The 24318-nt window shown below is 42.9% G+C and overlaps 2 protein-coding genes across 5 annotated transcripts in view; one reads left to right on the top strand and one right to left on the bottom strand.

Annotated features, from left to right (window-relative positions):
- Positions 1 to 24318, bottom strand: part of LOC148519924 (uncharacterized) — a 41587-nt gene that overhangs the window by 8576 nt on the left and 8693 nt on the right. Inside the window, exons 2-3 of the mRNA XM_088475891.1 lie at positions 8570 to 8741; positions 2909 to 3087 (exon numbers count right to left, since the gene is read on the bottom strand). Coding sequence (XP_088332017.1) covers positions 2909 to 3087; positions 8570 to 8741 — 351 coding nt within the window. The remainder of the gene's footprint in view (positions 1 to 2908; positions 3088 to 8569; positions 8742 to 24318) is intronic.
- RBFA (ribosome binding factor A) overlaps positions 4509 to 24318 on the top strand; it is a 69164-nt gene continuing 49354 nt past the window's right edge. For 2 of the 4 annotated variants that reach the window (XM_088475887.1, XM_088475889.1), the window contains exon 1: positions 4509 to 4699. The gene's annotated coding sequence lies outside the window, so the exon portion shown is untranslated. Of the gene's footprint in view, positions 4712 to 24318 lie in introns of all 4 variants that reach the window. The other 2 variants (XM_088475890.1, XM_088475888.1) reach the window with 1 other exon arrangement.

The raw sequence follows: 24318 nt of genomic DNA, 5'->3' as shown, positions 1-24318 counted from the left end.
CCTCGGGAAAATTCTCACTAACAAACCTAAATTTATATATAGACGAACACCGACTATTAAGGATTCTTTGGTATCAAGTGCTTTACCTATGGATGGTAAAAGGTTTCTCCCGAGAAATAAGGGTTTCTATAGATGTGGTGACTGTAAGCTGTGTAAAGCTTGTCCCAGTAGTTTATCTAAAGTTACTGAATTTAAAACACAAGGCAGAAATCATAAAATCACTGATTTTATTACGTGTCATACACGTTATGCCATATACGCTATTGAGTGTTCTTGTAATTTAGTTTATGTAGGTAAAACCACAAGGGCATTAAAAACGCGATGGACAGAACATGTAAGAAACATTGCAAAAGGTTTGGAAAATCATCCTTTTTCGGCTCATTTTAAAAGCCAACATAATAGTTCACCCAAGAGTATTCAACGATTCTGTGGTATCTCCATTATTAAAGAGAACTGGAGATCAAACAATAGGGATTTACGTTTAGCCCAAACAGAAATGAGATGTGTATATACAATTTGAACACCTTGAAGCCCGCAGGTTTGAAGCATGATTTTGACGTTAAATGGTTTCTTTGATTATGTTTTTCATTGAATTTTTTTTTATATATGTTTAGTACATTTTATTTTAATGATGAATATTTTGAATATCTATATATTTTTCTATACATATGTATATTTATGTTTATCTATTTTTTTTATATATATGTATATTTAATGTCTATTTTTTATGTTAATGAATTACTTTTAATCATGATAATGTGGTCTGATTATACATATTCAGTATCTATTATGTAAATGAGGTTCGGATATTCCACCGATGTGTATACCTTTATTTGCATTCATATTACCATGGTCCCCATTTAGCATCTACATAGACGCTGTCCAATCACGTGTTTTTCAATAAATCAGTAGTTTTTTAGATGGACAATATCGTCCGATCACGTGACTGAGGTAATCCTTCAGCATCTGAATAGACGCTGGTCCGATCACGTGCTTTTTAGTCACGTGATGTCAACAATCTTTATTGAGCAGGTTTGGTGGACAGTGGGGTCCGATCACGTGTTTATGGAGGGACCCACATCGTAAGTGAAACGCTTTTAGTCTCCGCACAATAGTGCTGCGGGACTTATGCCCGAGTATTACAGTAAGTTGCCTTGCAGGGTATTTAAAGTTTTTTAGCATTAAGCAGCTCACTTCCGGATTTAGACTTCCGGTTCACGGTTTTATAAGCCCGTGCATTTTACTTTTCACTCCACTTTGAAAAAGACATCCGACGGTGTCGAAACATGTCCGGAGGAGTGACAATGGAGGTTTACCTGGTACCTGATTTATAACTGGATTTTGGCTCACACTTGCGGCAGTGGAATATCCGGGTCCCATCGCTGTCTGTTGTGTCTATCCATTGTGCCTGTTTATACCATCTATCTGGTACGGAGGTTTTACCCCCATTTTTATACTGTTTGTCTATTAAATGTAGTTTTAAAATACTACACCATGTGAAGTTTTCTTTTTTTCTCTGAGAGATACTGCTCATAATGGAGGATAAAGAAACCCTTATGAGATTCATTACAGTTTTTCTCAAGTAAGAATCAATGTGAGCATCTTGCTGTCTGTTTCATTACTCTATTTGTGTGATGGTTAAAGAAACCTTGATGGGATTAACACTTAACCTCTATAGGTATTATTCATGTGAGCATTCCCTATAATAGGAGGGCACGTTACATTGGTGGTCCTGTAATTTATTCTACACGGAAGGATTTAGAAGGACATTCATTTTTGACCTACTCCCTTTGAAGTTTGCATAAATTGATCTTTTTCTCTAACATATTGTCATTTGTTTATTTCATATGTGCTTGGTTGGAGAATTCTACTTAAGAAGATTCTATTACTGCTGTTTCCTCTACATATGGAATAATCTACTGGATTGAATATTTGGCGCAAGGACTTTTTTGTCATATTATTGTTTTTATGCTATTTTGACAAGTTAGGGTGACTTGTTTCTGACAAATTCCATGCTGCCTTATTTTGCAACTTACCTATAAGTTGTTTCTTCTTTTTTATTAGTATGTCTGTATTACACTAATTACAAAGTAAGATACAGATGAATTCCATCAATGTTGTTCCTTAGAATGACATACAGACTTAAAGTCGGAGGTGGAAGGTTGCAGAGACTAAACTTTCCACATTCTGTGCGTAGTTCAGGTTTGGAGAGATACTGTGGTCTGGAAATAGTGCACTATTATGGTTCGAGTTGCTATTTCTGTTGGCAGGACCATTAAGAGATCAATTGGGCCTGGGTACTGGAGGGGGTATGGCCAAATCTGGGAGGCATGGCCACGCTCGTAAAAAAAAAAACCCTCGAAAATACCATTTGCTGTGCTGCAAAGGGGTATATTTGTCCCCCTCAGCAACTGGTCAGTGCCCCCTGTGGGGCCACTCCAACAGGCTTGAGCCCAGGTAATTAGTATCCCCTGTCCCCCTCGGTGACAAAGTCTGTTGCAAGGATTCTGTTAGAAGGCTTATCTGATTAGTAATATAGGCGCTGCAAACTATTGAATCTCGTGAGCACATTTTAATTGAATGTTTTAATGAATGGATGTTATTTTAAGGATAATGCATCAGTGGAGCCTATCTTTTCTAGATTGTATGCAGTTATCAGTCTGGTCTTTTGGAAGATATGGGAGAACCAGCTGGGTGATATCAGATAACTTTTAGTAAAAGTGTGAATTTCGCTATTCAAATTTTATCAGTGTCCTATTCTTGTGGTGCACTATGAGTGCTCTCTTGTCCTCTTTTTTTAGTTAAATATTTAGATAAAATTGAAATGTATTTTAGATATGACACTTTGAATCACTTCAACAAACTTGTTAAACATGTATATTTAAATTCAATTGAATTAATTCTGTACCTCTACTGATGTTGATAAGGGTGGCTGTGGGCTTCATCAGTTGAAGCTGCTCTCTTCCAATCAATTTCTGGGTGTCTGGTGTCAGGTTGACAACAACCATAACAAAATCAGCTTGCTGAAGTAAATCGGCCATGTTACTGCAGTACTCAGCATTTACAGCCATTTCTTCTTCCAGACTTCTGTTTCAAACATTATAGCCGTACACTTGTGTGAGCATATACATAATACAGTATGTAGCATATACACATGAAAAACATTTATAATATAAGTCTAATATTGGAAGTAAAATAAGTTTAATAAACCCTTCATAGTGTCGGAATACACCTATATAGAATATAGAAATGTAACTAGGGGTATATTTACTAAAGTGCAGGTTTTTAAAAGTGGTGTTGCTGCCCAAAGCAACCAATCAGATTCTTCTTATTATGTATCTAGCACCTTCTAGAACAGGGATGGAGAACCTCCTTCCCGGGGGCCGTATAAGGCCCGCAGAATCATTTGGTCTGGCCCTCTGAGCTTTTTGTGCTAGCCTCATCTGGCTAGCAGGGTGCCTAGAATGGCATCCTGCAGCCAGAATCTATGCAGCAATGCCGCCTTAGGATGCTTCAGACGGTCACACTGCTGCCCTTACAGCTCCCCCGGGCATCCTCAGGATGCTCCGGGCATTGCTGTAATCACCGGCGATTGTGGCCCGTCCCCATGTGATGTCACATGGAGGGGGTGTGGCCTGCACCGGGCCTGAGAATAATGTTATATAAATCAAAATGGCCCTCAGCAGAAAAAAAGGTTTCCCATCCCTGTTCTAGAAGAGAATAGCTAGAATCTGTTTGGTTACCATGGGTAACAACTCCTCCACTTATAAAAACTCGCACTTTAGTAAGTATACCCCTATGAATCTACATTTTTCCCACTGCTGTGATAAACTTACAAACACAAATATAATTCAGCTTCTTTAAAAACAACCAAATAGGCAATTGGCGAATGTGAAAGTCATACGTGACTACAGATGGTCAGCCACTATAGCCAGGCTAGTTGTGGCACCACAATTAGCAGCCTCTTTTTCTATATAATGAATGTGTTCATCAGTACAAGTACTCACAAAGAAAAGGATACTTTGTGGGCGCTAGAGAATATATGTGATGATACAATTTTTATTTGTGGTGATACCATTTTTATTTAGATTAATGCCACTCGCTACCACTCGGAGGAGCTGACCCTCCTATAATGCGTAATAGAATATAAAAATTGGAAAGGGGTTGTGGAGCGCTGACTTTAACTGAACAAATGCTTGCTCAGAGGAGTTAATAATAATAAAACATTTTAATCCATATACCAATATAAAACACTACATATAGCTAGAAAATTCGTATTAAATGACAAATATCAAACATATATAAACACACGAATAAAAAAATTTATGTATAAAAACCTTTAGTATACTTTATACTTTATGTCCGGCTACTTCACAGAAAAAGATGGTAAATCATCGTTACACTTGCCTCCGGCGATGGGGCTGTATTTTCTCCATTTTGGAGAGGGATTACTCACTGTGCACATTGTCCCGATGGATGTTTTGCTCACAATTCACAGTGTGGGGCCCCCTTCCGTCATACCAGGAAGTAGCCAGTGCGCAGTAAAGTTACAAGCCGGAAGGAGCAGACTGCAAGACCGCGATCTACAACACTAGATGCGGCTTACTACAACTAGTTGCGAGCGGAACATCCATCGGGACAATGTGCACAGTTAGTAAGCCCTCTCCAAAGTGAAGAAAGTACAGCCCCATCGCTGGAGGCAAGTGTAACGGTGATTTACCATCTTTTTCTTTGAAGTAGCCGGACATATAGTATAAAGTAATTTGGGTGAGATCATTACCTTCCCTAAGACGCAATTTGTGGTATAGATTTATCAAACTCCTCAGTGTCTGATCAACACGGGGTTTTTCATGAATAGTAAGGGTGACTTACGAGTTACCACAATAACACTGCCAACTACATTGTTATTTTGCTGCTATACTACAGACTTACTAACTGCTTGGCTGCTGAATTTACATGCTTTGACTGGACAGTGCACAACAGACTTTGCCACTACTAATCCTGGTTTACATATCTTATATATATAGTTTTGTTTTTTTCATATTTATTGATTTCTACTGAATGTTGTGAATACTAAAGGTTTTTTTATACATTAATTTTTATTCGTGTGTTTATATATGTTTGATATTTGTCATTTAATACGAATTTATAGCTGTATGTAGCGTTTTATATTGGTATATGGATTAAAATGTTTTATTATTATTAACTCCTCTGCGCAAGCATTTGTTCAGTTAAAGTCAGCGCTCCACAACCCCTTTCCACTTTTTATATTCTAGTACCAGTACTCAGCTGCCCCATGTAATGTATACATAGAGGTGTGGTATAAAAGGTTGACAGTAAAAGGTTCAACATTCATAAGGTCGATTGGTTTTCAATGTTGACAATGGAAAGGTCAACATAGACATTAGGTCAACATCATTCTGTATACATGTATTTAGGTCATCAAGTTTAAAATGGTTGACACATTGAAAAGGTCAACGTTTAAATGTTGATACGAGTTTTTTGGTTATTTTAACCCAACCATAACCCCAACCCTAAAAATCATGCAAAAAATTGTGTTATATTTTGATGCCAATTATTTAAAACTAGCTGGGATACCCGGCATTGCCGGGTTGAAGTACACCTGCTGCCCTTATTTGTTTACATTGTCTTCGTCTATAACCCTATTCCATTGATCCTGAAAAGGACTCCACTGTGTGCTAACATGCATGCAAACAGTGGCGTAACTACCATGGGTGTAAAGGGTGCGGCTGCTTCTGTGGCCCGCTGCTCCCCCTGCACCCAGTCATGAACACAAGGTGGGCTGGTCCAGCCAGGGCCGCCAAAGGGAGCCTGGGTGTCAGCGGATGGCACACAGGGGGATGTGAGAGGCTGCTAGAGGGGCACAGGGAGGTGAGTTGCTGGGTAGGCATAATGTGTAAGGAGCACTACTATAGTGTGGAATAATGTATTATATGTGGCACTACTACTATGTGGCATAATCTGTACTGTGTGGTATAATGTATAAGGAGCACTACTGCTGCATGGCATAATGTGTATAAGGGGTACTATTATTATTATTATTATTATTATTATTAACAGTTTCTTATATAGCGCAGCATATTCTGTCACACTTTACAAATGGAAATAACATTACTAGAACCAAACTGGGTAGTAACAGACAGACATATAAGGTAAGAGAACCCTGCTCGGAATCTTACAATCTATAGGGAAATAGGTGTTGATACACAAGGATAGGTGCTACATATTGCAAATTGGTCCAGCCAGATTGCAGATGTTCTTGGTGGGCTGTATGATCCAGTCACACTGGAAAGTTGGCCTAGGGTTAGGAAGATGTGAAATTGAAGAAAGAGAAAATGTGATATGAGTATGCTATAAGAATGGAGTTAGATAGGGAAGCTATGAAGGTTATGTGGGTGGTTCTGGAATCTTATAAGCTTGTCTGAAGAGGTGAATTTTTGTAGGGAATGCTTGAATGTTTGGAGACTAGTGGAAAGTCTTATTGTGTGCGTGGGAGGGAATTCCACAGGGTGGGTGCAGCCCGAAAAAAGTCCTGTAACCGTGAATCGGAACAAGTAGTGCGTGTAGATGAGAGATGCAAATCTTGTGCAGAGCGGAGATGTCGGGTTGGAAGATATTTTGAGATAAGTGAAGAGATGTATGTTGGTGTGGTTTGGTTAATAGCTTTGTAATACAAAAAAAGAGGTATTGTGTGACCTACACCTCCAGTACAGCTCTATGTGTGAGTGTATGTATTTTATATTGAATACGGTAGAAGACTGGTAGCCAATGGAGGGACTGACAGAGTGGATCAGCAGGCAATGAACATTTGGCGAGGAAGATCAGCCTCGCAGCTGCATTCATTATGGATTATAGTGGTGAGAGCCTGTTTTTGGGAAGACCAGTAAGGAGACTATTGCAATAGTCAATGCGGGAAATAATGAGTGCATGGATTAGAGTTTTTGCAGTGTCTTGTGTAAGATAAGGTAAAATTTTAGCTATGTTTTTTAGATGTATGTAACAAGATTTTGAGACAGATTGAATGTGAGGAACAAAGGACAGCTCAGAGTCAAGGATGACACCTAAGTAGCGGGCTTGTGGGGTGGGGTTGATTGTCGAGTTGTCAACAGTGATAGAAATATCAGGCAGATAGCTACTATTGGCCGCTGGAAATAGGATTAATTCTGTCTTGGAAATATGAAGTTTGAGGTGGCGAGATGCCATCCAAGATGAAATGGCAGAGAGACATTCAGTGACACGGACCAGCACAGATGGTGACAAATCTGGGGAGGATAGGTAGATTTGAGTATCGTCCACTTACAGATGATACTGAAAACCGAAAGAGCCGATTAGTTTGCCAAGTGACATGATATAGATTGAGAAAAGCAGGGGACCTAAGACTGAGCCTTGCGGTACTCCAACTGATAGAGGTAGCGAAGAGGAGGCAGAATCAGAAAAGCGAACCATGAAAGAGCAATCACATAGGTAGGATGAGAACCAAGAAAGAGCTGTGTCTTGAAGACCTAGGGATTGTAGTGTTAGCATGAGAAGAGAGAGGTGAACAGTATCAAAGGCAGCAGAGAGATCTAGAAGAATAAGGAGTGAGGAATTGCCTTTAGCCTTGGCAGTGACCAGTTCATTTACCACCTTAGTCAGTGCTGTCTCTGTGGAGTGTTGGGAATGAAAGCATGAATGAAGTGGATCCAATAAGTTGTGCGAGTTAAAAAAGTGTATGAGGCCAGTGTAGGCAAGTCTCTCCAGTAGCTTTGAAGGGCATGGAAGCTGGGAGATAGGATAGTAATTTGAGAGAGAGTTAGGGTCAGAATTATGTTTTTTCAAAATGGGAGTATTTACTGCATGCTTGAACAGTGATGGAAAGATACCAGTAGAGAAAGAGAGACTACAGATTTTAGTTAAGGTTGGGATGAGCACAGGGGACAGAGCTTTACTGATTTGTGAGGGTACAGGATCCAGAGGAGAGGAAGTAGAGTAGGAGGATGAAAAGAATGTAAATACTTAATCTTCATTTATGGGATACTACTGTGTGGCATAACCTGAATAGACTCTGTGTGGGGGCAAGTGTATGTGTTTTTGTACCTCTGGGGGGATACTTTTAAGATCTTGTTATGTGGCCCACAAAGTTCTAGTTACACCGTTGCATGCAAACACAGAGGGTTGACTAATGAATATGGTCAACTCTGGATTTAATATGAACTTGCATGAGTTGTAAAGTTTGACACTTTGACACTCAGACTGTGAGGTTAAAAGGATACTTTTTTAGCTTCCACACAGGTTTTAGGCAAACTGCCAAATTCCACTTGAGCCAGCCCCAGAACCTGTGTGGTTTAAGTGCCTTCATTTTTAGAGATTGTGTGACAGTATGTGGACCTGATGAGGTTCAAACCTAGGCAAAAACCTTATCCTGGTCAACCTACACCACCCTGCCAAATTTGGTGGAGCTAGGTCCAAAACACTGGCCGTGCATAAAGGATAGACAGAAGGACAAGTTTTCTCACTTATTATACAGATTATGATAATGGATTGTCTTAGGTTGTCACGTTCGCCTTACCTTCTGTTTCTATTGTGGTAGAGAATTCTCATTCTGAAAGCTTTCGCTCGCTGAGCTATACTGTAGCCGATGCTTCCCATTCCAATGATGCCCAGAGTAGCCTCTGTGATGTCATCGCCCACCCAGTTGAAATTAAAATATTTAGTGTCCGGTGAACATGATATTCCGTTTCCTGTAGAAAAATAAAAATATACATTGTCTGAGTTGAAAACAAGCCTTGAAAAGTAATCCGACCATGCCATGTGTGCATATGACCAAATGCTGGTTACCTTACAGAGAACCATGCCATTTAGTCTGAGTGGCAAGTAACTGGATCACTTTCAAATGGCACACATTCAACAAGACCAGGCCATATGGTGATTAAGCGGAGTATCCAACTCACTTCCGGTTTCCCGCTGAGGCCTGTTATTGTGGTCAGAAGATAACTGCCCACACAGTCAGATATAAAATGTCAGACACTGATTTACTAAGTCATGTTCATTTTGTAACCATATGTATCTTCACATGTGTGTCCAGCTTCAGGGATACCATGTAAGTACAATCTAGATATCTTGTGAGAGGAGATGCAGCTGACAGCTTAGAGGGACAGGCTCTCCAAGTCATTAGGCCCCCAAATTACGTGTTTCGTGTCAGTTTAGTCCCACCCCCTTCCTACAGACCCGAGAATCTTTGTATTATCTCCTCATCCTGCTTACTTCATCCTGCTTACTTCACGGATGTGGCCGGGGTGTGGGAGATCCGCCTACTCTTCCGGAGGTGTTGGGGAGTACCTGAAAAATGTGGAGCCTCCCGCGACTTCCGGGAGAGTAGGCAAGTATGATTAAGCCCCTGTATAGAGGTGTCGCTCTGTATCCGGGAGGTGAGTACATTTAACTGCAATGTAATGGTGTGCTGGGCATATATGCTAGTGTAGGGACCTGCAGAAAAAAGGGGACCTTTGCTGCTGGGCTGCAGGCTTATATGCTTTGATCAAGTCATGACAAAATCCCCTTTGTTTTATTTGCTGCACACACATAGATTTGCAGTATATTATTGTTAGCGCTGATAGCAAAAGTTTTTCTGTTTTGTATACATTTATGGCATTAATATTGTTGCCACGCTGCTGGTACCATGTACAATATGGGTAAAACTGGGCTTGGACATATTTATTTTCTGTTTTGTTTAAAAATGTTGCTGTGTGCTATCATGGCAGCTTTCAGTTAAGGCTATAAAAGGCCTAGTTGGGTGTGGCTCACAAGACAGCCCCTGTATAGAGGTGTCCCTCTGTATCTTGGAGGCGGGTACAATTAACTGCAATGTAATGGTGTGCTGGGCATATATGCTAGTGTAGGGACCTGCAGAAAAAAGGGGACCCTTGCCGCTGGGCTGCAGGCTTATATGCTTTGATCAAATCATGACAAAATCCCCTTGGTTTTATTTGCTGCACAATCACCGATTTGCAGTATGTTATTGTTAGCGCTGATAGCAAAAGTTTTTCTGTTAAGTATGATTATAGCTGCAATCGCATTAAATAAACAGGATTTAGTGAGCAGAGACTTTGGAATACCTTTCTGAGCTCTCTCTGCACTGTGGCACAGCCCACCCCCCAACCCCCTTTTGACGTCACATGGCGAAATCGGTATGTAATGCCAGCTGTCGGGATGCCTCTTGTCAAAATACCGACCGCTGCATCCCAATGGTTAGTATCGGGATTAAGATAGGCGTCTATCTTAAGTTTCGCATTGGACTTGATTAGTAGGAGACTAGCTATTAAGAAGAACCACTATCAGACACATGTTTAAAATGTACTTAAAGCAGCATATAGAATATTGATTCTTCTGTAAATAGCAAGTTAAGTATAAAGTTATACTTAAATAAATAAATGCACAAATGTGATTAAAAAAAACTAAGTTTTATTAGGTTTTGGTTTAAAGAAAGATTACAATCATACTTACGTTACAGCTTATTCTTTATTTCACCATTTCTGGATGAACTCAAAAATCTTCTGTGCTGAAGAAGAAATCCAGTAGAAAAGGAATGTGATGTTCTACTACGGGTCACTAATACCCCTTTTACACCAAAATCCCGGGTCCGACCAGGGAATTTGAACACTAGTCAATTCCGGGTCGTACTTGGCTTCAGAACCCAGTTTACACTCCAACTCGACCCGGGTTGTTCCCGGGTTTGCCCCGTGTACAATGAACCCGGGTAATCCCTGCTTTTCCCTATAGATATCATCAAATATTGACTTTATGGGCTGACAAAGATGAGGTCACAGAAGGCAACAAAAGAGAGGGGTGGGGTCTGCTCACAGCATTGCAGCAATGATGGCAGACTGCAGTTCTGGCTGTGGCCGGCTGTGTATCAGCTTGTTTTTGTAGCTGCTTGTCAGGCTGCTGTGGCCTGACCAGGATCGACCCAGCAATAACACGGGTTATTCGGTTTGGTGTAAAAGAGGTATAAGTTTACTCTTCAGAGCTCTTGGTTGAAGTTCTACTGGACAAAGAACTTTCCAACAACTAGTTCTATTTTTTCTTTAAGAGTAAGAAGAAACAGGTCTCGATGTTTCCAGCCTTCTCGCATTTTGGAGAAGTGTTAAGGGAGGCCTGGCTCAAACCTGACTCAAGAGTTCAGGCTCCAAAAGAGATTTAAGACTCTTTATCCTTTTGCTGAGGAAGACACTAGGCCGTGGCAGATCCCACCCAAGGTGGATGCTCCTATTGCTAGGCTAGCAAAGGACACCATTATTCCTACAGCTCAGCTCAGTCCACTATGTTGAAGGGTCCCTCGGATAGGAAGAGCAGGGCCGTAGCTAGGGTAGTGTGGCCGGTGCCATCGCACAGGGCACCACAGGTAAGGGGGCGCTGTTTGGGCCTGTCAAATTTCTGTTTATTATCATTCTTGCTTGTAGCTTCCTCTTATTTCATCCCCAGCATATCCTGGCCTCTCCTATCTCTTCCCTGGCCCTTCCCCATGAAGCCATGGTCAATTTTTGGGTGCATTATGTCCCTTTGAAAAATGAGGGGGGCGCCAATGCTCTTTCTGGCACAGGGCACCAAAAAGTCTAGTTATGGCTCTGAGGAAGAGTGAGACGATTCTTAAATATATTTTTTCTCTGTCAGGGCCCTATTCTGGCTTGTGCATGGGTCATTAAGGCTTTGGACTCTTGGATGACCTCAGTTGGATGATCCGTCTGCAGACTCTTCAGTCGCTTTGATGGTTGCTTCAGGATTCAAACCTGATCCGGGGATCTCAGTTATCAGTTTGGAACTGGGTGATTGTCACCACAGATGCCAGCTTAACAAGCTGGGGTGCAGTGACCTCGGACATGCATCTACATGGTTTGTTGTCCACTCAGGAATCCATTCTGTCCATCAACATTCTGGAATTAAGGGCAATTCGTTATGCTTTGATACCAGCCCAATTCTATCTATGGAATCTTCTGGTGCATATCCAGTCAATCAATACCACAGCAGTTGCTTACATAAACAATCAGGGTGGCATGCACAGTTGGCGAGCAATGAGGGATGTCTCTCATATCCTTCATTGGGCAGAGATGTGGATCCCAGCAATCTCCGCAGTTTATATTCCAGGTGTCTACAACTGGGAAGCGGACATCCTAAGTTGTCACAAGGCGCATCCAGAATGGAAGCTGCACCAGGAGGTTTTGCGGAGCTAGTGTCGAGGTGGGGATTACCAGACATCGATCTCATGGTTTCACATCTCAACAAGAAGCTGCCACGTTACGGCTCTCGGTCTCGAGATTCTCAGGCAATTCTGGTAGATGCCATGACAGCTTCCTGGACGTTCCATCTGGGATATATCTTCCCACCCCTTGCAATGCTTCCACAGGTCCTTCAATGGATTCGACAAGAAGCTCGGCCGGTCATTCTTATTGCCCCAGACTGGCCTGGTCATCATTGGCAACCTATTCTTTGGTACATGTTGGCCAACGATCCATTCCATCTACCTCTGTGGCCAGATCTTCTTCAAGGGCCATTTCATCACCCCAATTTGCATCGGTTGGCTTTGACGGCTTGGTTCTTGAGTCCAAGTTTCTAAGAGCTAAAGGTTTTTCCCAAATTGTAGTTGAGACTATGATCCAGGCCCGAAAACCAGTTACTTCCCGGATTTATCATCGTGTTTGGAAGTTATATATAGCCTAGAGTGAGCATCAAAAGTTGAAGCCAGAGGTTTTTACATGTTTCTTGCCTTTTGTCCTTTCTCCAATAGTTTCTAGGGTTTGGGGCTCCCATTGGGAAAAGTCAAAATGCGCCCCCTACCCCGAGAAGCAGTAGTTACTAATTTTGTGCACGCCTCCAGGAAAGTGGAGTAGCCTCATTATAAGGGGCGTGGTCTCAAATAAAATACCACAGAATGTCAGCTGCTGTGACTGCTGAGCCCAGGGGTTGCTAAACAGTCAGAGTCAAAGAGTAAAAAAATATTTGTAGTCAAGTTAAAGAGTCAACAGCATGCGCACGCCTAAGGCTCACTCTGAAAAATGGGCATGGCCTAGCTGTCACAAGCATGCCTTTGGTATTACATTTGCAGGAGTCACCTTGTGTCACACCCCCGTTTTTAATTATGCAGGGGGCGAGCCCAGCACATTGAAAATACAAGCCAGATTCACATAAAATATACTGAAACAAGCCAGATCGACATAAAAGACACTGAAACAAGCCAGATCTACATAAAAGACACTGAAAAAGCCACTTCAACATAAAATACACTGCAACAAGCCAGTTCCACATAAAATACATTGAAAAAGCCAGAACCACATAAAATACATTTTGAAATCCAGAACCACATAAAATACATTGAAAAAGCAAGATTCACATAATACACACTTCAGCTCCTTCATTTGTTATTACAGCCCCTACCCTTCCTCCCTTGCCACTGCAGCAGTCCCTTATGTGTCACTCCTGAACCCCTGACCCCCCCCCCCCGAGTTATCTCAACAGTCCCACTCTGCCCCCATAAGTATGAAAGCAGGCATCATCCAACCAGTTCTCAGGCTGCCCTCCCCCACTGTCTCTCAGACAGTAGTGCCCATTATGCTGTGCCCCCTGTAGTTTTGCTACTTATGCAGTGCCCCCTGTATTTGTGTCCCCTATGCAGTGTCCCCTGTATTTGTGCCCCGTGTAGTTTTGCCCCAAATGCAGTGCCCCCTAAAGAAGTGCCCCACATGCAGGGCTCCCTAACGTAGTGCCCCATATGCAGTGCCCCACATGCAGGGCTCCCTAACATAGTGCCCCTAATGCAGTGCCCCCTGTAGTTTTGCCTCATATGCAGGGCCCCCTAAAGTGGTGCCCCTTATGCAGTGCCCCCAGCCCAGTACTTACCTCACTATGCTGACGCTGGCTCCCTGGCCTCCCGCTGCTGCAGTGCTGCTGTCTCTGTCTGGATCTGACTATATTGAGCAGGCAAGCAGGGCAGGCTCGCTCCTCACATCGCGGGTGACATCATCCGCGCAGTACATCACTGGGAACGCTGGCCTCTGAAGTGATCGGAGGTATCTTTAGCCTCCGATCACTTCAGAGGCCCGCCTTCATAGTTCCAGGGAGCCGCATGACAAAGTAGAGGTCGGAGGCAGAGCGACCGACCCTAGAAATGGCCCTGCTTCGGCTATTCGTCAGGCATATTTGTCTTCAAATGTTTCCTTTCACGCTTCCATTCAAGCCAACTCAACTGATGCTGTTGGGGCATCTTGGGCTGTGTGGCATGGCACTTCTGTCAAGCACACTTTCACAAAACTGTTACCGATTCCATACTTTTGGAGCGCGTGACGCCAGTGTTGGGTGTAAAATTCTCAGAGTGGACGGTTCGGAAGCACCCCCCTTGATCATTAATGGAGTGTGCCCCAGATGGATGAAAGAGGAATTCGGAATTTTTATATTCACCATAAAATCCATTCCTCAGAGTCCTTCTGGGGGATGCTGGGCTCCCTTCCCTTACTTATTTGGTTCTTGCCAGTTTCCCTGTTCTTGTTACAGGTAGTGTACTTTACATTGGTTGTTTGCTGTGTTTCTTTCTCTGTGCAGCTTTTCTAAATGCAGACTGAGGTTATGGTGGAGAGAGAGGGGTTATATAGGGAGGGGGGGGTAGGAGATAGCTTTTAACTAATTTAGTGCCAGACTCCAAGACCCACACTATATACCCAGAGGTAATGGAGCATCCCCCAGATGAACTCTGTGGAATGGATTTTACAGTGAGCAAAAAATAAAATTTTTACTAAAGACACCTCATGCAGCTTTTGCATAATTTTGCACAGCTGCATACAAAGATACAGTGGCTGTGCCTTTAGCATCCATCTCTTAAATCAGCCCCTTAGCTTGGCCTCTGAACATATGTGCACACTAAGCTATCCTAATATTTACTGGAGTTTTTACAATAACTTGGTTTTCCTGGCCCTCCCTCCAAACTTCTTAATAACTTTGCTTCCTGGCTCCCCCACTTTGTCTCTTCAGATCTTTCCTCTATCATCTTAGATGACTTCAATATCCCTATTGATATCCCCACAGAACTCTCTGCCTCTAAACTCCTTACCCCCACATTATCGTTTTGTCTCTCCCAATGGACCTTCTCACCCTCCCATGTAAGTGGGCATTCTCTCAATCTGATCTTCACTCACCATTGTTCTCTCTTTCAACTTATTCCTCACTCCTTCTACACCTCTGCCTCACAAGGCTACCACCACTGAGCATATCATTGAGGCTATAGACACCGTATCCTTATCCTCCCTGTTCAACTTACTTCTCCCTCCTGCACTGAACAAGCCACTTCCCAATATAATGCCTCCCTTACTTCTGCTCTTGACTTTGTTGCTCTGGCGAATGACCTCTGGCAATGACCTCCTTGCTGCCAAATCCAAGGGCCACTACTCTCTGCTCATTCTTCTCAACCACTCAGCTGCTTTTGACCACTCTCGTCCTTCACTCCCTCGGTCTACGTGATACTGCCCTCTTATGGCTGTCCTCCTACCTCTCTGACCATTCCTCTTTTATCTCCGCTCATGACTTCACTTTCCACCCACTTCCACTAACAGTAGGAGGTACATTTAATAAAGGTTGATTTTGAGTTATTTAAAATCGATGAACATTGATGTTGTGTTTCTGGAGCTAAATCAGACATTTACTAATTAAAAAAAAAAACTAATCAAAATGGTCTGATGATTTTAAGTTGTTAAAAATGGATCAAAAGTAATCTTTAATAAATATACCCCTAGATGTCCACAAAGGTTCTGTTCTTGGACCTCTCCTATTCTCCCTGTATATGTCCTCTCTCTGGTTGAGATCATCAGTTTTGTAGACCTCTAATACCATCTCTATGCTGATGACACTTAGAGCTACGTCTCCTCCCCTGACCTCTTCCCCTCTCTTCTCACTCCTATCTCCAACAATCTCTATGCTATCTCTTCCTGGATGTCCTAGTGCTTTCTTGTACTTAACATGTCTAAGACTGAGCTGATCATCTTAACCATCTCCTCTATTCCCCAAGTGCACTGTCTTGGAGTTATCTTTGACTCCTCCCTCTCCTTCAAACCACACATTTAATACCTCTTGCAGTCCTACCATTTCCATCTGAAAAATATTTCCAGGATCAGACCCTTTCTGCCCTGGATGCTACTAAAGGTGCCCACACACACAGCAATATTTTACACGATCTGGCCGATTCCGACGCATTGGAACGACAGATCATGTAAAATATGGCCAAATCGTGAGGAAATCGTGAGTCCCCACTCACGATCACGTTGCGATGCGCGTCCCTGCTGGTCGCACATCGCATCTTCAGATCTGCTGTGCAATAGGGCAGATCTGACATTCTAGGATGCACTGTGAAAGTCAGGATGCAGGAAAGATCGTTTGAAGATTGGACACCAAATCGTGTGCAAATCGTGTGGAGATCGTGTGCAGAGCTGCCGGGGAGAGTTTCAAGGGAAATCGTACACAAATCGTACACATTGGCTGATCGTGGGCAGATCGGTATGTGTGTGGGCACCTTAAGACCCTCATAAACTCACTGGTCATCTCCAGACTGGACTACTGTAATCTCCTTCTATCTGGCCTCTCTTACTCCCACCTCTCTCGTTTCCATTCTGTCCTCAATGCTGCTGCTCAGCTCATCTTCCTCTCCAAACATACTACATCTGCCTCCACTCTCCTGCAAGCCCTATTCTGGCTCCCCTTCCCCTTCATAACCCAATTCAAGCTTCTCACACTCGCTTACAAAACACTCACCCAAACCTCTCCCATTTACAGCTGTAATTTTACCCCGCTTCACATTCCAGCACGCCCTCTTCGCTCCTCAAATAAATGATGCCTCACAGATTAGCAGAATTGCTGTCAATGTTATTCTATCACTGTTTCACAATGTTTGCTGCCCAAATAGAAGCATTGGGTAGAAATTGCAGACAATAGAAACTTTATATCACATGGGTGTTTGTTTTGGATGAAAACGGAGGGAATCCTAATCATTTGTGTATGCCTGTAAAGAACTGCGCACTCACAGCTGTTACATAAAAGTGTAGTATGTAAAAGTGACAGCTAATGAATTGCATATGGTCCCATGCACTCATGGAAAATTCAATGTTCAATTTCTTATATTTTATTAGATGTTGAATATCATTGCTTGGTATGATGACATACTTGTATTTTATGTATAATCCTGCTTCTAAAGTATCCATTGACAGTCACAAAGGCTGTTGAAAGCATCCTTGACATAAAGTTTACTGTAAGGAATTACGCAGGATTTCAGCACTTAATCTTGCCTTCACCTTTCACACAGGTTGCAGACTATTACTGAATCACTCCCCAAACAATTTCTCCCATATGCATTTTTTATCACACAAATATAAGCTGGAGCACTCTTATGTTCTTTGTTGGTCAAAAGGGTTAACAATATACACACCAGTAATCAAAGGGTTAATACCTCTACTATTTTACACCAATATACCCATTGGCACACACTATGCTCCAGGTTAGTTACCAATTAATATTACAACATTCAGGGTTAACGCATCCTGTCCTAACATGAATACATCCTGACAGAGTTAATACAGTAAAGCTATTTCAGGTCATCACAGTCAAGCAATAATTATCTTAATAAAAGGCCTATGAATTTGAGTAACAAAAAACTTATTACATTTTAGATTTAATATGACAGGCCATTGGATATAACAGGGGTGGGGAACCTTTTTTCTGCCGAGGGCCATTTTGATATATATTACATTATTCGTGGGCCAGGTGCAGGCCATGCTCCCTCCTTGTTATGTCACACGGGGCGGGGCCACAATCGCCGGTGATTACAGCAATGCCGAAAGATGCTCCGGGGAGCTGTAAGGGCAGCGGTGTGACCATCTGACGCTCCAGGCGGCACTGCTGCATAGATTCTGGCTGCAGGGTGCCATTCTAGGATCCTGCTAGCCAGATGAGGCTAGCAGAGAAAAGCTCAGAAGGCCAGACCAAATAACGCCGCGGGCCTTATACAGCCCCCGGACCTGAGGTTCCCCATCCCTGGGATATAACAAAAATAAATGACATACAAAAATGAAAAATAAACAGAAATATAATACCGACATAGTTGATATTGTATTTTGCCTGGGATAAGGCAGAATAAGATGGACAGCTGTTTGGATTGAGTTCCACAGAACTGAATGGTCCATCTCATACACAGGGTATATAAACATTTCACAATGAGAGAACACTCATAAACGGAGTGTAGATGCAAATGTGGGGGTGTAAATTCTCCCTAGATGTGAATCTAACAGATACAGAATAACTTTTCTTGGGCATATCACACAGTCATTACCTATTCCATAAACCAGTCATAACCTCCCTCTCTTTTACATACAAATATAATATATTTTTATGGAATGGGTATGTAATGCCGGCTGTTGGGATGCCTCCTGTACAATAAGTACACTTACCCTTTCCCCCTTCTCCCCTAACCTTAACCCTCCCTTCTTGTAATCTAATCCTCCCCACCCTGCATGCACCCTAACTCTCCCTATTAGTGCCTAAACCTAAGTTTCCCTCCTTCGTGCCTAAACCTAACCCTCCCCCCTTAGTGCCTAACCCTAACCCCCCCCCCAGTGGTGCCTGACCCCAACTCTCCCCTCTTTGGGTTGCCTAACCCTAACATCCCTAACATCCCCCCCAAAACCTAACGCTAACCCCACTAACTTACCTAAACCTAACCCTCCCCCCCCCTGCGGCTAACACTAAGGGCGCCATGGCTTGCCTTATTTCTGGGAAAAGTACTAAGGGCACCCTGGCTTACCTTCGTATTTTGACACCTATCTGAAGTCCCTTGTCTGGATTCCAGCTTCAGAATTGAGACAGGCGGCATCTGGTCTCATAACTACATCCCATTTTAATGATATTAATAAGCTTCATTCCATCATTTATAAGCTTCATACATTATTATTATATGTTCCCTATGCATCTGATATTTTTTATTTGCACACGGGGCTGATTCTGAGTTGGGAGCAAGGCAATCAAAGCAAGTAAAGGTTCCCACACACATACCGACTTGCTCCCAATCAGCCGATGTACACGATTTCCCCTGAACTCTCCCTGAACCCAGGCAGTCGTGGTCATGATTTGGAGTTAAAAATGTCCAATCTGACTTAAGATCTATCTTGCAGCCAGTGCATTGTAACCCAGATTGGCTAATCTGCCCTACAGCACGGCAGATCTGAAGATGCGAGGTACGACGAGCGGGGACGCGCATCGGCATTGTGATCAAGAGTAGAAACTCACGATTTGACAATTTTTTACATGATCTGTCGTCACGTTTCGTCGAAATCGGCCAAATTGGATGAAAAGTCGGTATGTGTGTGGGCACCTTAACTTTTCACCTCGGCAAACCATGTTGCAATGCAAGTGATGCAAATACATTTTTTTTCATGCAGGGTAATCACTGACTACTATTGCATGTATGAAGAGATACTTTTGCTCGAAGCAAAGGCAGAGGGAAAGACAAATAATGTCTATATTGGGGCACTCTTGAATATGATATAATAGCCGTAATATGATGATATGAAAAAGAATATAAAACTTAACTTTTAATAAAGAACCTTAAAAAAAAAAAGGAGGGGAATCTGGAAATACACTGGGTCTACAAATGAATAAACAATTAACTAATCATCCTAGTCATGGAGTTAGTTAAGAAAAAAGAAACAAATCAAACATAAAGATATGTACAGTGAAATCCATAATAATTGACATACACACTTAACACATATAAGTATAAGTCATCTTAATCAAGATGATGATAATGAAACTCGTGGTACTTAAATATATAGAAACAAATTCTAGTCACAGGGAAACATATATTGTGACACACATAATAAATCTGTTGTACAACAAATATCAAAATATATAAATGAAATGAGGTATACACTTATCTCATATAAATTCAAATCATCTAATCAGAGTGATGATAATCAAACTAGTGGTACCTACAAAATTTCAACAAATTCTAGTCACAAGAGAAACAATTAATATGACACATATAATGACTCTGTCGCACAACAAATGTCTAAATATATCATATGGCGAAAATATTACTGATGCGACCCTCAAAAGACAAATTATATAGGTCAATTTAAATACAATTAGTAGAGGGAAATAAACTTAATATTAACAATAGGTCTGGTAGAAGTATACAAAATAATGAATAATAAAACTGAATAGTGAATAATAAATATAGATAAAATAATAAATAAATGATGGAAATATGTGAAAAGTAAACAAAGTGAAAAATAAGGGGAAAAAAAATGATAAGTGAAAAATTAAATAAAATATGTGAACCTAAGTATGGATGGTGAGTGAAGAGGGAGCGGTGAATAGACTAAGTGATATGGAGCTAAATTGCTCAGAAGTGAGATGTGACTGAATATAGATAGTTGTAAAGGAAGAAAAATTATTATTAAAAATGTTTCTGTAGTAGAAAGTAGTATACGTTTGACTAGAATGATTAGTTCATTGTTTATTCATTTGTAGACCCAGTGTATTTCCAGATTCCCCTCCTTTTTTCTTTTAAGGTTCTTTATTAAAAGTTAAGTTTTATATTCTTTTTCATATCATCATATTACGGCTATTATATCATATTCAAGAGTGCACCAATATAGACATTATTTGTCTTTCCCTCTGCCTTTGCTTCGAGCAAAAGTATCTCTTCATGTGTTCTGCACAAAGTCTAGGTGTGCACCACCAACCATTGGTTATCTAGGATTGTCCAAGTGATGAACCTGTATGTTGGTTCTTATAATCATCTACCAATTATTTTTTGACAACTATAAGATCTATGACTAGTGCGGACTCATCTCCTTTTTTCTTTCTACTATTGCATGTAGCCTACAAATAGTGGACAGTTTTATTCTTACAGTGCAATTTAAATTTTCTCTCCACATTTTGTGTCTGCCCCACCTGCAGTGCAACATGGTCAAGCTGTAAGTTACATGCTCATTTTGGCTTTGCTCTCAATTCAGTCAGTCCTTTTATGCATTAATTTGCAACCACATTTTTTAAATAATGAAATATGAATAAACTGCAGAAGTTTTAAAATTTTCATATACATGCTTTGAGTTGTCTGCAGACAACCTCTATGACAAAGTACATCCCTTTGTAGTCACACACACGGGGCCAGATTAAGGGGGGGGGCGACAGGGGCGGTCGTCCCTGGGCCCCCACACACAGAGGGCCCCAACACAGGGTCGATGTGACCCTGCCGAGAACAGGTGCCGGCGGCACCTGTTCCCGGGACGAGGGCGCTCTGCAGCTGCATGCAGCAGCACAGTCAGTGCTGCTGCATCAGCTTGGGGCAGGCGGTAGTGTGGACGGCACATAAGTGCCATCCGCACTACACAGCACAAACACACAGCCGCCGGCACCGGCAGCTTTATGTTTGTTTTAGCAGCCGATGAGAGTCAGACTCTCATCGGCTGCTGCTCCCACTGCCGGAGACTTCGTCTTCCGGCCCCCTCAGTGGCTGATGGGAGATCTCCCATCATGCAGAGTGGGCCGGCCCGGGAGGACGCCGGACGGAGGAGCAGAGGACAGAGCGGGGATTAAGGTAAGGGGTACTACAAGGGGCACTGCTGGGGGGTACTACTACTACTAGGGGCACTGCAGGGGCTACTATAAGGGGCACTGCTGGGGGGGTACTACTACTAGGGGCACTGCAGGGGGTACTACTACTACTTGGGGCACTGCAGGGGGTACTACAAGGGGCACTGTTGTGGGGGACAACTAGGGGCACTGCTGGGGGGGACTACTAGGGGCACTGCTGGGGGTACTACTGGGGGGACTGCACACTGGTGGGACCACTACTGGGGGACACAGCATAGAGGGGGATTACTACTAAGGTACTCCTGGGGGGATTACTGTTGAGGGGATCTGCTACTGGGGGCACGGCTGGGCTGGGCTCGACTCTGTGTGGCTTGAAGGGGCCCCCCGCAACTTAGTTGCCCTGGGGCCCCCACAAGCCTTAATCCGGCCCTGCACACACAGTTCATCTTAAATGGTCTCGCCTGAGCTCTTTGATGACCGGATATCTGGGTTAGCTGCAGGGCTGGACTGCCCATCTGGCACTTCTGGCAATGCCAGAAGGGCCGATGGCCAGATGGGCCGATCCGGTGTTAAACCCTGGCCGAGCAGCTCTGCCTCCCGACGCTCTGCTCGGCCGGTATACTGACAGACGGGGGCAGGCTGCAATGCCAGGCTCTCGTGAGGGTGAGACCATGCCCAAATTGCGGGCAACTGAAAAGGGGGAATGCAAGGACTGTCCAGCAGCCCCATTCCATCCCTGGATAGCTTTGTAGGGTTGCCACCCTTACCGGGGTTCCTCTGGACAGTCGTAAATCAGCAGCACTGTCCAAAGATTGCTTAATCCCTTTGGCGGTGTCCAGGAATCCCACAGGGGGGCGCAGCACTGGTGACCTCACTGTTAGTGCATCACCAGAGGACCCTCTCTTCTGCTCCAGTCTGCCCCATGGCCCACCTTCTCTAAATATTCTGGCCACGGGCAGGTGTGACTGACCGTAGAACAAAGATGGGGAACCTCCGGCCCAAGGGCTGTATACAGCCCGCAAGAGGATTTCATCCGACTCGGCCAGCTGTGGCGCTCTCCCCCTCAGCCTCGCTCTCTCCCTCAGCTGCACCGGCTTACATTGCCCGCTCACAGTCCACTGCCTGTTGGAGGATTTCATCTGTCTCGGCCAGCTGTGGCGCTCTCCCCCTCAGCCACGCTGGCTTACATTGCCTGCTCACAGTCCACTGCCTGTTGACCCGGCTTCCAATATTGACTTTCCGCTGTGGAATGCAACACGGAATCTGTTATTTGCTCCGGCTAGCGGGCACTTCCAGGTGCCGTCAGCTGAGAGAGATGGACCACCAGGACCGGCTGCTGCTGACACTGACCATTTCTACCCGACGTAACACAGCCGCAGCTGACACGGATTCCTCCCTCACTCTGCCTCTGACAGCCTGCCGCTGTTCAGGGGAGAGAGGAGGACTAAGCATCAACACCTGCAGGAAGCTAAAAGTGCTTGGATCCAGGGGCTGTGGGCAGACTGCGTAATCTGCACAGGCAAGTACCACTGCAAGACTTTGGCTGATGTACTCACCCTGCCCAGTAAGTGTCTTAATAGCTCCCCTGTACTATTTAATCTAAATGATTGCAAGCCCACTAGCTCAGTCTTTGTCACATCTTTGCAGCTGTATCCTATAGTAGGAGCTATATGTAATCTCCATTATCTGTCCTGTCTAAAGTCAGGACTTCAGCATCTTAAATAAAAATTTTATTTTTTAAAGTTATCAATAAATTATTATTATTTGTTTATCATGTGAAGCCTTATGTACATTATGTTTTTTTCTTGTGGGGACCAATGTGCTTTATTTTTTTCCTGTCATTGCCAATGTGTAACTTTGTATGGCGCGCAAATGATTTTATAAATATCAAAATGGCCCTTGGCAGAAAAAAGGTTCCCTACATCGCCTGTAGGAGATGGGAATAAAGAAGATCGCAGAGATATTGGACCATCGGAAAGATCAACTGCAGAATCAGAGGCGTGAATGAGACACAAGGTGTTCTACAGCAAAACCCTTTACAGCACTTTTGGTATGTGGAATGCTTTTGGCAAGTGGAAACCAAGGTGCATACCAGCTTAACACTCTCACTTCCTATCATGTCAACTATGCCCTTTTTCATCTGTAAGTACAAAACCTGGACGGTCTATCCCTAGGACTCATTGCGGCAGATGTATGAATCTCTGGAAAGTGATAAAGTGCAGAGTGATAAACGACCAACCAATCAGCCCCCAACTGTCATGTTACAGGCTGTGTTTGAAAAATGACAGTTGGGAGCTGATTGGTTGGTCGTTTATCACTCTCCACTTTATCACTTCCCAGAGCTTCATACATCTGCCCCATTGTCTCTTATTGAAAAGTCATCACCAATTATGGTAAAATAAAAAGGCTATAATCAAGTACTTTGGACTTATTTATGGGCTTTTGTTTTATCAGAGGAGGATATGGATTGATAGAGCCCAGTGGTTACAAAACTTTCTTGAATCAAGGCGCCCTATAGTATCAGAAATCTTTCACGGCACCCCTAGATCAAAGGTTTCTTATTGAGAAAATATTTTAAAAAATATTATGTTAAGTGAATTGTGCTTACCTGTCTTCCTTAGGTTCAGTTATGTGATGATGGACAGTGTTGTGCTTCTGATTGTCCACATATTTTATGATAGGCAAAACCAATGATAG

This window comes from Taudactylus pleione, unplaced genomic scaffold (assembly GCF_031769625.1).
Source record: "Taudactylus pleione unplaced genomic scaffold, aTauple2 ptg000179l, whole genome shotgun sequence".
NCBI lineage: Eukaryota > Metazoa > Chordata > Amphibia > Anura > Myobatrachidae > Taudactylus > Taudactylus pleione.
Note: the sequence above shows the minus strand (reverse complement) of the source record. Positions and strands in the feature narration are given on the sequence as shown.